At 40.3% G+C, this 15,647-nt stretch overlaps 1 protein-coding gene across 1 annotated transcript in view; it reads left to right on the plus strand.

Moving 5' to 3' along the window:
• The window catches only part of SVEP1 (sushi, von Willebrand factor type A, EGF and pentraxin domain containing 1), a 334,296-nt gene that overhangs the window by 45,204 nt on the left and 273,445 nt on the right, over positions 1 to 15,647 (plus strand). Inside the window, exon 2 of the mRNA XM_063455268.1 lies at positions 15,169 to 15,424. Coding sequence (XP_063311338.1) covers positions 15,169 to 15,424 — 256 coding nt within the window. The remainder of the gene's footprint in view (positions 1 to 15,168; positions 15,425 to 15,647) is intronic.

Raw genomic sequence — 15,647 nt, forward strand, 5'->3', positions numbered from 1 at the left:
CTTATATAGGATGCCTCTGATTTGTTTGATTTAAATGCTTTAAATGCCCTTTTCTTATTTTTAATCTCTTGTTTTACTTCTCTTCTAAGCCACATTGGTTTCAATTTGTTTCTTTTATATTTATTACATACTGAAAATGTACCTTTCTAATATTTGTTTGAAGAGCTTCCATTTATCCTCAGTATTGTTTTCACTAAGGAGTTTATGCCAGTCGTTGTATTGTAGAGCTGCCCTAATCTTATTGAAATTGGCTTTTTAAAAATCGTGCGTTTTAGTATACCCCACGTGCGTTTGCTTTTTTTTACTTTATTTAAAAAATTACCATATTTTGATCACTTTTTCCCAAATGCTTTGTTATAACGAGATCCAGACAAGCATCCTTTCTAGTAGGTGCTTACCCGTTGTGACATGAAGGTGTCATTTAACACATTCAAAAACCTGATTCCCCTTGCTGAAGTACTAGTCCCTCTATCCCAATTCATGTCCGGGTAATTAAAATCTCCAATAATTAACGTGTTACCCAGATTTGCAGTGGTTTATAACATATCCCAACCAATAATTGATTTCCATTCTTTTGCCCCAAGCAGATATCTACCCATAAAGCTTCCACATTTTCCTTGTCACACTCCATATGCCTAAGATTTGACTTTAACTCATGGTTGACATACAAACATACCCCACCACCTTTCCTGTTTTTTCTGTCCTTCCTAAATAATGAGTACCCATTTAAGTTAACTACTCAGTCATGTGTCTCATTCCACCATGTTTCAGTTATGCCTATAATGTCATATTGTCTAGTGTATGCTATTGCCTCTAGTTCCCCCATTTTGTTATTTAGGCTCCGTGCATCAGTAAGCATTACTTTTTGTGAATTTTTTTTCAATATTTTATACCTCCTCTGTTCTGAGCTTGTCCCTCCCCCATCACCTCCCCCTTATACTGAGCTAAAACCCATCTCCTTTCTATCATATTTCCATTTTGTAGATTGCTATGACCCTCCCCCTACTACTAGTTTAAATCTCCTCCAACCTTTTAGCCATTGTATCCCCCTGTGATTAAGCTCATGTGAAATAATGCTCTAGAAGAAGCTCCTATTGCTGTTGTCCTTTTCTGAGCAATATATAAGAGAGTTTCTGTTGACAAAAGCTCAAATGTGAAGTTTTAGCTCTTTCTAAATAGACTTACCGTATATACTCGAGTATAAGCCGACCCGAATATAAGCCGAGGCCCCTAATTTTACCCCAAAAAACTGGGAAAACGTATTGACTCGAGTATAAGACTAGGGTGGGAAATGCAGCAGCTGCTGGTAAATTTCTAAATAAAATTAGATCCTTAAAAAATTATATTAATTGAATATTTATTTACAGTGTGTGTATATAATGAATGCAGAGTGTGTGTATGAGAATGCAGTGTGTGTGTATGAGAATGCAGTGTGTGTGTATGAATGCAGTGTGTGTGTGTGTGTATGAGAATGCAGTGTGTGTGTATGAGAATGCAGTGTGTGTATGAGAATGCAGTGTGTATGAATGCAGTGTGTGTGTATGAGAATGCTGTGTGTATGAGTGCAGTGTGTGTGTATGAGAATGCTGTGTATGAGTGCAGTGTGTGTATGAGTGCAGTGTGTGTATGAGTGCAGTGTGTGTGTATGAATGCTGTGTGTATGAGTGCAGTGTGTGTGTATGAGAATGCTGTGTGTATGAGTGCAGTGTGTGTGTATGAATGCAGTGTGTGTGTATGAATGCAGTGTGTGTGTGTATGAGTGCAGTGTGTGTGTATGAATGCAGTGTGTGTGTATGAGTGCAGTGTGTGTGTATGAGTGCAGTGTGTGTGTATGAATGCAGTGTGTGTATGTGTGTGTGTAATGCAGAGTGTGATGCAGAGCCTTGGTGGGGGGTGCTGGTAAATTTCTAAATAAAATTAGATCCTTAAAAAATTATATTAATTGAATATTTATTTACAGTGTGTGTATATAATGAATGCAGAGTGTGTGTATGAGAATGCAGTGTGTGTGTATGAGAATGCAGTGTGTGTGTATGAATGCAGTGTGTGTGTATGAGAATGCAGTGTGTGTGTATGAGAATGCAGTGTGTGTATGAGAATGCAGTGTGTATGAATGCAGTGTGTGTGTATGAGAATGCTGTGTGTATGAGTGCAGTGTGTGTGTATGAGAATGCTGTGTATGAGTGCAGTGTGTGTATGAGTGCAGTGTGTGTATGAGTGCAGTGTGTGTGTATGAATGCTGTGTGTATGAGTGCAGTGTGTGTGTATGAGAATGCTGTGTGTATGAGTGCAGTGTGTGTGTATGAATGCAGTGTGTGTGTATGAATGCAGTGTGTGTGTGTATGAGTGCAGTGTGTGTGTATGAATGCAGTGTGTGTGTATGAGTGCAGTGTGTGTGTGTATGAGTGCAGTGTGTGTGTATGAATGCAGTGTGTGTATGTGTGTGTGTAATGCAGAGTGTGATGCAGAGCCTTGGTGGGGGGTGGGCATTTTTATTTTTTATTATTTTAATATTTTTTTTGTTTCATTAAATTTTTTTATTATTATTATTATTTTTTATTTTATTATAATTTTTTATTTAATTATTATTTTTATTTTATTATTTTTATTTTTTTTATTATTATTGCTATATATAAATTTTTTCGTCCCCCCTCCCTGCTTGCTAGCTGGCCAGGGAGGGGGGCTCTCCTTCCCTGGTGGTCCAGTGGATGGGCACTGTGTAGGAGGGGGCTGTGGGGGCTGCAGAGAGATGTTACTTACCTTTCCTGCAGCTCCTGTCAGCTCTCTCCTCCTCCGCCGGTCCGTTCAGCACCTCGGTCAGCTCCCAGTGTAAATAGCTCTCGCGAGATTTACACTGTGAGCTGACAGAAGAGCTGAACGGACCGGCGGAGGAGGAGAGAGCTGACAGGAGCTGCAGGAGAGGTAAGTAACGCTCTCTGCAGCCCCCACAGCCCCTGTCTGTATTATGGCAATGCAAATTGCCATAATACAGACTATTGACTCGAGTATAAGCCGAGTTGGGGTTTTTCAGCACAAAAAATGTGCTGAAAAACTCGGCTTATACTCGAGTATATACGGTACTTGATATACATAAATATTTAGAATGCTTGTTTTAGAGTTTGTTTGTTTTTGCAACACTTTATTTTTTCAGCTTGTATGCTTTATTCCTTTTGTCCTTCTGTGCCTCTGATGACTTTAAAGCAGAACTGTCACCATATGGGGAATTTGCTAAATTTCCAAAGATCCGCAAGATCAGTGACATCGTTGTGGATCCGGTGGCTGGGGGCAGGTAAAGGTGAGTTCTCCTTAAAGTCTATGGAGGATTCCTCGAGAACATGGGCTCCTCCATATTTAAAGCCAATTCCGTGTAGCCATCACTGTTGACAGTTGGCTGGTGGGATTGACACTTCTAGATATCTAGAAGTGTCAGACGAAGGAAATATACTGAGACAAAGTCTCATTATATCTTTTGGCTGGGTTGCAATTTCAGTGAAATTCCAACACAATCAGTAATGTATTTCATAAAGATTCTGTTTTATTTTTTTTTGTGCAGTGACCCTGCCACTTTAAGCTTCAATCTTTACCTGTTTGCCAAAAAACAAATATGATTTATTTCGTAAAGGTGCAATGTCCGTATCAATTCTATGGATACGAAAACCAGTACAGTAAATAATTCCAACATCTATTAATCTTCATGGTTCCGACCGTCAACAGCAGTGTTGAGTACGAACATAAAAAATGAAATGTAGGAAGGTATAAATCACACTTTGCTATGTCCTTATAATCATGAGATATCTAAAGGAAATACAGTTTTCATTATAATGTGACCTGGCAGGTTTCTATTGAACATTTTAGCTTTTTATTACTGCACCTTTTTATCTCTTCAGATTATTCTTAATAAAGTATTGTTCAAAAAAGGAAAGGGGGGAGTAACTATCCACTTACACAGGACTAAAACATAGCCTTAGAAGGACACATGCTTCTTAATATCTTGACTGCTGTCTCTACATGAATATAGCTATTCTTCACGAATATTCCTAGATTCCATTCACTCGTGACATCAGAAGAAAATTTTGATTGTTGGAATATGTAGAGAATATATATAAAGAAGACAATGATGCTTTTTCGCACCCTGGAGTAAGGCAAGAAATGAACTTTAGAATAAAAAGAATAATGTGGCCCAAACATCAGCACATGGAATGGTCATAACAATGCTAGCTAGTTAAATCATACATTTATAGAATAGAATTGTTCACATGTGAATTGAATCTGATAAACAGGCCGGCTGCTCGAGACAAATCCTGTGATAAATGTTCTTTGGAAGCTTTGGACTGTTTTTTTTTTTTACTTACAAGATTAGGAAGAAATAAAGAAATAGAAAGCCTACAGGGGTCAATATGACTACCACATTAGTATAAGAGAGGTTATATGAAAAAAATAGTGTAGAGGGAGAATTACACTTATACAGCTGATAAGGTATATGTACAAACAAGCTAAGGTCCAACTAGATACACACACATTGTGTCTAAAAAATCCAAATAATGCTGGCTCTTCACACTGCCAGCATGTATACTAGCGGCAGGTATAGCTAAAGGTAAAAATCACAGGGAGGAAGATGGAGGAACTGAGCCTCAATAGCAATAAACCAAAAAAGGCTCCTGAAAAGAATCTATCCCTGTGTTATCTCGGCACCGTAGACTAACCACTAATGGCATAATTTTGTCTATGTTCTCCCCCACCGGCTAGGGGTACTCACCCTGATGATCAGTTCATATTGTCTCCTAAGATACTAAACAAAAGATAACTAAATATTAATTGCATTCTTTTTGAGAAGTTTCCCAGCCTTGATGTTTCTGTAATGTTTTACTTTACAGGTGCAAAAATAAGCAAAAAATATTAGGTTCCATCTAAATATGAAATACAGTATCCTCTGATTATGAAAATAAACTGCAATGATGTATCCCAGAAATTCATACTAGTTAAGGAATGTATGAGCTGTAATTAAACAACTGCCACTGAGCAAGTTGTATATGTTAGCTGTGTCACAAAGTCATCTCTACAAACCATTAACTGCAACATGAATGGACTAAACTCATAATAAGATACAAATTTAAAAAGCTGCAATATTTCCTTCGGAAAAATATTATTTAAAAAAATAAGTTCTGAGTGTCTGTACAAAAAAAAATTAAAGACGAGTTGACATTCAGGGAGGTAAAATAAATATGCTAAGAAAGTACTTGACTTATTTGAAATGTTTTATACACATCTATTTCATTTAAAGAGCTGCAAATTTTATTGGCAAGTAGACTATGTTGTCTGTGCTTAAACTATTGTTATGAGACAGTAAAATATAAACAACGCCAAGTTGTCCCAGATGTGTCCATGCCTAGAAATGTAGCTAAACCTCACTGTGGTAGGTCTCTTCAGTACGTTTAAGAACTGAACTCTATTAACGCAATAATATGTAATATGATTTCCAACATATTTGGGTTAACAGTAGGTTTATCTATAGCTTGCATGATACATACTGTCATAAAAAGTGAAGCAAAACACATTTATCGTTTTTCACTGGCATATGAATGGTCAGGAATTCACCAAGGGACGGCACATTTTATGATAGATAAAAAATGAAGTTTAATTTGGAAGAGATACAACAAGCAAATGGCGCCCATTCGGTGGAATGACCCTGCAAATATATTGAAAATTATTTTTTAAATTTAATGCCAAAATAGCAGTGTAAAAAATCTCTAAGTCAGCTATGCTTCCAGTTCAGCTACATCTCCCTTAAATATGAAATTTACTTTGAATTCTGACATTAGTAAATAACCCTGACAATCTGATATCCAGTAGAAATATGTTCTCTGGTAATTGTAAATATTGCTATTTCTCAGAACATATATGAATCCACTATATTGCAGTGTTAACAATGTAGAAATAAAAATATAGCCAATTGTTTAATTAAAAGAGAGCATTTAGCTACTGAAACTCATACATAGAAGATAATGTATTTATAAATTAGAGTCTTATCCAAAGCTTATATACAACTTAATGAAAATGTAGCAAAACAAAGAAGATGTTCAGCCAGTAAAAGGAATTACATGAGATTTTAATTAAAAAAAAAAAAAAAATACAAGGGTTCTGACACTCAATCACTATAGCACGGTTTGCACTAAATACCAAGAAACCAATGATAAAATACTTTCATTCTGGTACCGTATACCGGCTAGTCTACATAAAATGTTTCCCCCTCAATCACCATTATGCTGGAGTTGTAATGAACTTCCCTGTACACACATGCATATCTGGTTGTCCTGCCATGCCTTAACAGATTACTGGTAGGGAGCTTGAGCAACTATAGAAATAATTATGGGTGAAGCACCACTATTTTGTCCCGAGAATGTTCTCCTCCACCACTCACTGCCTATAAGTGGTCCAATATAAAAAAAGCAATGACTAGATTTTTTCTTAAATGCTGTTAAGTCCTTTATGTTATATCCCTATGTTTTGGAAGTGTAAGGTAATTCTACTGTACAGAATTGGTTGGATAAAGTGAGTGAGATTGAGGCTGCTGAATCAAGAATTTTTTTTTATTAAATAGCGAAAATCCCAAATATGGCACCTTTGGTTCAAGTTTATAGACAAAATGTCACTTCGATCAAGCCGAATGGAAGCTTCGAACGCTCAGGCCAGGCTAGGGCATTTAGAATTACATGATAAGGCGACAGCTTCTTGAAATAACATCTGGATGCAGGATGACTGGAAGGAAAAAAAATTACATATAATTTTTTTTCTCTCTTTTTTTTACATATAATTTTTTTCTCTCTTTTTTTTCTCTCTTTCTTCTCGTTTCCTGGTGAGAAGCATTTGTGATATAAAATGGGTAACCTTTTGGCTAAAGGAATTAATCTACATAGTAGGATATCGCAGGGTGGGGTATGCTTTAGTTCAGGATGAATGGTCTAATGAATAGGAGTATACACTTTTTTATGTTTATAGGCTATATATATTGTTCAAAAAACTTTTTTTCTTTCTTTCTTCTTTTTCTTTTTCTAGCTGTATATATCTAGTTGTATATAATGTATTTGTTTATTTTTGTTACTGTCTATTTTTGTTTTCCCTTTTGGTATACATATACATTATATTAAAAAAAAAAAAAACAATACAATTTGGTTTATTCACTAAATAGTGAATGATGGTGAATTGCTAAATTTAGGCCAAAATAGCCAATTAAGGAAATTCTCCAACTCTGCTCTAGTTAGAGCTTGGTTAATTTGACCTATATTTTGCTATTTATTTTAAATTCACTAACATTTTACAGTTTAGTGAAAAAAATACAATAAAGTTATTATGCTGAAGTACGAAGCAAGCACCACAATAAAGACATAGATATATATTTATATATTTATATATTTATACAATATATATATATAAAGTTACAATATATATATATATATATATATATATATATATATATATAAATCTATTATGCTGAAGTAGGAAGCAAGCACCACAATAAACATATACATATATATGTCTTTTTTGTGGTGCTTGCTTCCTACTTCAGCATAATAACTTTATATATATATTGTAACTTTATATATATATTGTAACTTTATATATATATATATTGTATAAATATATAAATATATAAATATATATCTATGCAGTGGCGGCTCTAGACTTGGCGAGGCCTTAGGCGAAATTCATACATGAGGCCCCCACTAACACCATTATTGGAAAAAAATTGCAGTTGACTTGTGTGTGTATAAGAAGCTGTAGATATATTGAAGGGGAAGCTTGCAGTACTGGATATAGAGAACTAGTCTTTGTATACATTGTTGCATTGTCTACCTGTGTGTGCCTGAGAGTGTGTGTCTGGCAGTGAGTATCTTTGTATATGTATGTATGTTTCCCTGAGCATGTGTATGTTTGTGTACTGCCTGTGGCCTTTGGCATTAAGTTCGTGGCGACGCTATGTTTTATGACAGTGTGTAGAATGATTGCCTTCAGGGGGTGACAGGGTGAGTAAAGGAGTAACTGTGGCAGGGTGAGTGTAAAAGAGCAGGAGGGTGCCAGAGTGCGCAGAGTGGTGCCCGTGTGTTTAGAGGGAGCGATAGTGTGTATGGAGGTAGGTGACAGTGTGTGTGGGGAAAATGACATAGTGTGAGGGGGTGGCATAGTGTGAGGGGGTGGCATAGTGTGAGGGGGTGGCATAGTGTGAGGGGGTGACAGAGTAAGAAGGGGGTGACAGAGTAAGAAGGGGGTGACAGAGTAAGAAGGGGGTGGCATTAGTGTGAGAGTGTTACATTAGTGTAAGGGGTGTGACAGAGTAAGAGGGGATGACATTAGTGTGAGAGGGTTACATTCGTGTACGGGGTGTAACAGAGTAAGAGAGGAGAGACAGAGTGAGAGGGAGGGTGACAGAGTGAGAGAGGGGGCGACAGGGTAAGAGGGGGCGACAGGGTAAGAGGGGGCGACAGGGTAAGAGGGGGGAGACCTAATGTGTGAGGGGGGAGACCTAGTGTGTGAGGGGGGAGACCTAGTGTGTGAGGGGGGAGACCTAGTGTGTGAGGGGGAAACCCTAGTGTGAGGGGGAAACCTAGTGTGAGGGGGAAACCTAGTGTGAGGGGGAAACCTAGTGTGAGAGGGGGTGACATAGTGTGAGAGGGGGTGACATAGTGTGAGAGGGGGTGACATAGTGTGAGAGGGGGTGAGAGGGGGTGAGATGGGGTGAGGGGGCTGACAGGGTGAGATGGGGTGAGGGGGGGTGAGATGGGGTGAGATGGGGTGAGGGGAGTGACGGGGTGAGGGGGGTGAAAGGGTGAGATGGGGTGAGATGGGGTGAGGGGGGGTGACATGGTGAGATGGGGTGACATGGGGTGAGGGGGGTGACAGGGTGAGGGGGTGAGATGGGATGAGGGGAGGTGAGATGGGGTGAGGGGGGTGAGATGGGGTGAGGGGGGTAAGATGGGGTGAGGGGGGTGACAGGGTGAGATGGGGTGAGGGGGGTGACAGGGTGAGATGGGGTGAGGGGGGGGGTGAGATGGGGTGACAGGGTGAGATGGGGTGAGGGGGGGTGACAGGGTGAGATGGGGTGGGGGGGTGACAGGGTGAGATGGGGTGACATGGGGTGAGGGGGGGTGACAGGGTGAGATGGGGTGAGGGGGGTGACAGGGTGAGATGGGGTGAGGGGGGTGAGATGGGGTGAGGTGACAGGGTGAGATGGGGTGAGGGGGGGTGACAGGGTGAGATGGGGTGACATGGGGTGAGGGGGGGTGACAGGGTGAGATGGGGTGAGGGGGTGAGGGGGGTGAGGGGGGGTGAGATGGGGTGAGGGGGGGTGGTGAGATGGGGTGAGGGGGGTGGTGAGATGGGGTGAGATGGGGCGAGATGGGTGAGATGGGGTGAGGGGGGGTGAGATGGGTGAGGGGGGTGAGATGGGGTGAGGGGGGGTGAGATGGGGTGACAGGGTGAGGGGGGGTGACAGGGTGAGGGGTGGGGGGTCAAAATTTACCTTTTTCCCTGGTGGTCCGGTGGGGTCAATCTGTCCCTGGTGGTCCAGTGTCCTGGATGGCTCCCTGGTGGTCCAGTGGGCTTTCCGGTCTGCAGCTCCGCCGGATGCAGAGCTGCAGACCACATGGGCAAAGTCTCGCGATCTCCATTCAGAGCGTTGCCGTGGTAACCCGCGGCAACACTCTGATTGGCTGGAGATCGCGAGACCTCAGTCTGCAGCTCACACCCGGCGGAGCTGCAGACTGAGGCTGGCTCTCTCCCCGGGTGGCCTTGCACCCGGCGGCATACCGGGCAAGCTGCCGGGCCCCCTCCTGTGTCGGGTCCTCGGTCATAGACCGAGAACCCGACATGTCAGTCTGCCCTCAGGTGATTTAGGCGGCCGCGAGGCCCCTGACTGCGCGAGGCCTTAGGCGGTCGCCTAAATCGTCTAATTAGAGAGCCGCCTCTGTATCTATGTCTTTATTGTGGTGCTTGCTTCGTACTTCAGCATAATAACTTTATATATATATTGTAACTTTATACATATATTGTATAAATACACACTTCTTAGGATTAATAAAAAATGTTTGTACAAACCCTTTAAAAAAATGAACAAACTAAATGTGCAATAAAAAGTATTGGAAACCAATTTTACTTTTAAGACATTTTGGTTTTAGCCAAAAAATTACCACACATAGAAAAGTTTAACTAAAAGTAATTTCATGTCATAGAAGATAATCAACTTCAGCTTTCAAAATATGGTGTCCCATTGACACTTCTTAAGAAGACAAGCATAGATCTAACAGACAAAGCAGCCAAGGAGGGAGTCTCTATTATTGGAGACTTTACCCGATCATTTCTTTAAGATCTATGCTACTTCAGCTGGTCGCAATCTTTCATTGCTTGGTGTTCCATCAGTGTGCTCTGTAATATGAAACAGATTACGTAATGCACATTCTAACTCATTTCAGTAGAAGAGATAATGCATCTGTTGAACTCAAACTGCCAAAAAATGATTTTATATTTAGGATGCGATGTCTGGGTCACTCCCTGGTGGTCTCTCCATCCATACTGTGAATGTAACTTTAACCCCTAAATTTATTTTTTGATCATTGCTATACTGTATCACCATTAGATTATATCACTTTATCACCTGTTTTTTATGCAATTTGAAATTTGTTGTTTATGTTGCACTGAAAATGGTACATATTTTAACTGTTTAAGATAAAACTACTTTGTTTAGTTTACAGCATAGTAAGAACCACAGGGAATGCATTCTCTTGGCAGATTAATGTAAACTATTCAGGAACATGTGGTGTACTGGTTATCTTACAAAACTCAACACTACTTAGCAATTGGAATCAATTTGTGAAGATACGTCTGATAAACAGTAATTTGATAAAACAACATATGGCATTATGTTCATCCTTATGGTATGACTTCACAGTTACACGACTCTAAATACAATCTGCTTCTATGCATGAAATTTACTGATTAGAAATGGGTCTGTAAATATATTAATATTGTCAGTCATCCTATTATCGAAACTGACAGATGAAGACACACTTAATTAAAGAACTGTAACATTAACTTTGGGAACATTTTTAAGGTAGAAGATATTACCTATTGGAGATATTTTTTTTTACTAGATTATGTCTTTTGGTGCAGTGGAAACTGATTTGCCAAATTACAAACTAAATTAAACAAGTTACTTAAGCACTTGAAATGTGTATCAAGTTAATCTGTCAAAAAAACATAAATAAAATAATCTAACTTTCTTTCACTATCTGTTTCTGCATGATAAGCAGCTCCCAAACTGAATTATTTAATGAAACAATCTCCAAAATGATTTTAAAAACACACTGATTTATTGGGGATACTGATATTTACATTCTATCTTCCAGAGCCTGACTGGCCCACCGGGATACCGGAAAATTAGGCTAATTTCATTTGAATGATTTATTGCGACTGAACCAGCCCCCAGCACCTCCCTCCTTAATCCTCTCAGACTGACAGTCCGAGGGGATGAAGGAGGGACGTGCTGGGGGGCTGATGCGGCCCCACTTAGGCTGCTGGTGGCCTGAGGGAGACCTATCAGTCTCCCTGCACATGTCTAAGCAATTGTGCATCGGCTGCCCATCCCCGCACGTAAGCACCTCTTCCCGAACACAAGGCCCACCTCCTGCGAGTAAGCTCTGCCACCACAGGCAGGCTGCTGACCTCGCTGGAAAGAAGAGGTCAGATAATAACAAATTCACCTACCAGTGGCAGGTAAGCTTTAGCCATGACAGTGAGTGTGTGTGTGTGCGCCTGCTAGTGAGTGCGCTTGTGTGTGTGTGTGTATGTGTGTGTTTGTGTGTATGTATGAGTGTGTGGGTGTGTGTGTCTGCTAGTAAGTGAGCTTGTTTGTGTGTGCCTGCTAGTGAGTGAGCTTGTGTGTGTTTGTGTTTGTGTGTGTGCCTGCTAGTGAGTGAGCTTGTGTGTGTTGTTTGTGTGTTTGTGTGTATGTATGAGTGTGTGGGTGTGTGTGCCTGCTAGTGAGTGAGCTTGTGTGTGTGTGCCTGCTAGTGAGTGAACTTGGGTATACAGTTGCAAGAAAAAGTATGTGAACCCTTTGGAATGATATGGATTTCTGCACAAATTGGTCATAAAATGTGATCTGATCATCATCTAAGTCAAAACAATAGACAATCACAGTCTGCTTAAACTAATAACACACACATAATGAAATGTTGCCATGTTTTTATTGAACACACCATGTAAACATTCACAGTGCAGGTGGAAAAAGTATGTGAACCCCATAGACTAATGACATCTCCAAGAGCTAATTGGAGTGAGATGTCAGCCAACTGGAGTCCAATCAATGAGATGAGATTGGAGGTGTTGGTTACAGCTGCCCTGCGCTATAAAAAAACACACACCAATTCTGGGTTTGCTTTTCACAAGAAGCATTGCCTGATGTGAATGATGCCTTGCACAAAAAAGCTCTCAGAAGACCTACGATTAAGAATTGTTGACTTGCATAAAGCTGGAAAGGGTTATAAAAGTATCTCCAAAAGCCTTGCTGTTCATCAGTCCACGGTAAGACAAATTGTCTATAAGTGGAGAAAGTTCAGCACTGCTGCTACTCTCCCTAGGAGTGGCCATCCTGTAAAGATGACTGCAAGAGCACAGCGCAGACTGCTCAATGAGGTGAAGAAGAATCCTAGAGTGTCAGCTAAATACTTACAAAAGTCACTGGCAAATGCTAACATCCCTGTTAGCCAATCTACAATACGTAAAACACTAAACAAGAATGGATTTCATGGGAGGATACCACAGAGGAAGCCACTGCTGTCCAAACAAAACATTGCTGCACGTTTACAGTTTGCACAAGAGCACCTGGATGTTCCACAGGAGTACTAGCAAAATATTCTGTGTCCTGATGAAACCAAAGTTGAGTTGTTTGGAAGAAATGTGTGGCGAAAAAGAGGCACAGCACACCAACATCAAAACCTCCTCCCAACTGTGAAGTATGGTGGTGGGGGCATCATGGTTTAGGGCTGCTTTGATGCGTCAGGGCCTGGACGGATTGCTATCATCGAAGGAAAAATGAATTCCCAAGTTTATCAAGACATTTTGCAGGAGAACTTAAAGCCATTTGTCTACCAGCTGAAGCTCAACAGAAGATGGGTGTTGCAACAGGACAATGACCCAAAGCATAGAAGTAAATCAACAACAGAATGGCTTAAACAGAAAAATATACGCCTTCTGAAGTGGCCCAGTCAGAGTCCTGACCTCAACCCGATTGAGATGCTGTAGCATGACCACAAGAAAGCGATTCACACCAGACATCCCAAGAATATTGCTGAACTGAAACAGTTCTGTAAAGAGGAATGGTCAAGAATTACTCCTGACGGTTGTGCACGTCTGATCTGCAACTACGGGAAACTTTTGGTTGAAGTTATTGCTGCCAAAGGAGGTTCAACCAGTTATTAAATCCAACGGTTCACATACTTTTTCCACCTGCACTGTGAATGTTTACATGGTGTGTTCAATAAAAACATGGCAACATGTCATTCTTTGTGTGTTATTAGTTTAAGCAGACTGTGATTGTCTATTGTTGTGACTTAGATGATGATCAGATTACATTTTATGACCAATTTGTGCAGAAATCCATATCATTCCAAAGGGTTCACATACTTTTTCTTGCAACTGTATATGTCTACTAGTGAGTGAGTTTGTGTGTATGTGTGCCTACTGGTGAGTGAGCTTGTGTGTGTTTGTGTGCGCCTGCGAGTGAGTAGGCTTGTGTGTGTGTGAGCCTGCTACTGAGTAAGCTTGTGTGTGTGTGTGTGTGTGTGCTAGTGAGTAAGCTTGTGTGTGTGCCTGCTAGTGAGTGAGCTTGTGTATGTGTCTGCTAGTGAGTGAGCTTGTGTGTGCCTGCTAATGAGTGAGCGTTTTTTCCTGCTAGTGAGTGAGCTTGTATGTATGTGTTTGCTAGTGAGTGAGCTTGTATGGGTCTGCTAGTGGGTGAGCTTGTATGTATGTGTGGTTGCTAGTGAGTGAGCTTGTGTGTGTGCCTGCTAGCCAGTGAGCTTGTGTGTGTTTGTTCACCTGCTAGTGAGTGAGTTTGTGTGTATGTGTCTGCTAGTGAGTAAGCTTGTATGTGTGTGTGCCTGCTAGTGTTTGAGCTTGTAAATGTGTGTGTGTCTGCTAGTGAGTGAGCTTGTATGTGTGTGTGTCAGTGAGCTAGTCTGTAGGGAGCATGTGTGTGTTTTAGTGAGCTTGTCTGTAGTGAGCATGTGTGTGTGTGTCAGTGTGCGTGTGTGTAGAGAGCATGTTTGTGTCAGTGTGCTTGTGTTTAGTGAGCATGTGTGTGTCAGTGGGCTTGTCTGTAGTGAGCATGTGTGTGTGAGACAGTGAGCTTGTCTGTAGTAAGTCTGTGTAGGTGTCAAAGTTTGACTGTACTAAATGGTATGTGTGTGTACCAGTAAGCTTGTCTGTGTGTGTCAGTGAGATTGACCTATTGGGCTGGCGTAGATTTTTTTCCAGGGCTGCTTTGTTCCGCCAGTCCGGCCCTGCTATCTTCTGTATTGCAAATCCCATCTCACTTATGGTATCTCTTCCATTACCTTCAGATCAAGGCCTTGATTTAATGCTGTTGGATACACTTTTCAAATTATTTAAAGGGACACTTTAGGCAACAATGCCACATAATATCAATGAAGTGGTCTGGGTCCCATTCCCCTGTAATTTAAGTCTGCAGTTACAAACATTGTCATTCTGCAGTAGACTTTAATGGGAGAATTGTTATACAGCATCAAGTGTTCATCAAACTACTCGCTTGTAATAGAATCCACACCATAATCTTTAACTTTTTATCATGTAAAGTATGAACTAAGACATGGACAATTAAATTTGTGTGCATTTATTTACATAATTATTTTTTTTGTTTATCTGAATAGCAATTTAAACAAAATAAAGTTTCTTGTGTCTTCTGTGTATGTGCTACCTAAATATTTTTATGTTTCAATTATATGTTATGCTAATATTTTTTAAATGAAAAGATAATTGAAGTAAAAGTTTAAAAAGTGTATCTTCCATTTTTAGGAATACTAATATTATATTTTATCTTTTAATTACAAACCTTTACATGTTGACTGTCATTATGTAATTGTCTTTATTTTCTTGCAGCAAATACTAAAGTATTCTCGTGGAGATTCGACTAAGGTGATATTCCTGATCACTGATGGATTTTCAAATGGTGGTGATCCAAGACCTATTGCAGCAAAGCTCAGAGACCTTGGAGTTGAGATCTTTACCGTTGGCATATGGCAAGGCAATATAAGAGAACTAAATGACATGGCTTCACACCCAAAGGAAGAACATTGCTACCTTTTACAAAGCTTTGCTGAATTTGAGGCACTGGCTAGACGTGCTCTACATGAAGGTATTATGTTTCAGTATGATATGCAATATAAGTATTGCAGGGTTATTCACTTAAGTCTGAATGGCCCTTAACCAAATGGGGCAAAACCATATGGCTGCATGCAGGACATACAAATCCAGACATTGTTGATGGAATTCATCAATTACCAGATTTTGTAATTTAGGCCCCAAAAGGGCCTGAATTTGGTCCAGATTTCATCCTTACCCAAGACCTTCCAATAGCT

The sequence above is a fragment of the Pelobates fuscus genome, chromosome 5, assembly GCF_036172605.1.
Source record: "Pelobates fuscus isolate aPelFus1 chromosome 5, aPelFus1.pri, whole genome shotgun sequence".
Taxonomy (NCBI): Eukaryota; Metazoa; Chordata; class Amphibia; order Anura; family Pelobatidae; genus Pelobates; species Pelobates fuscus.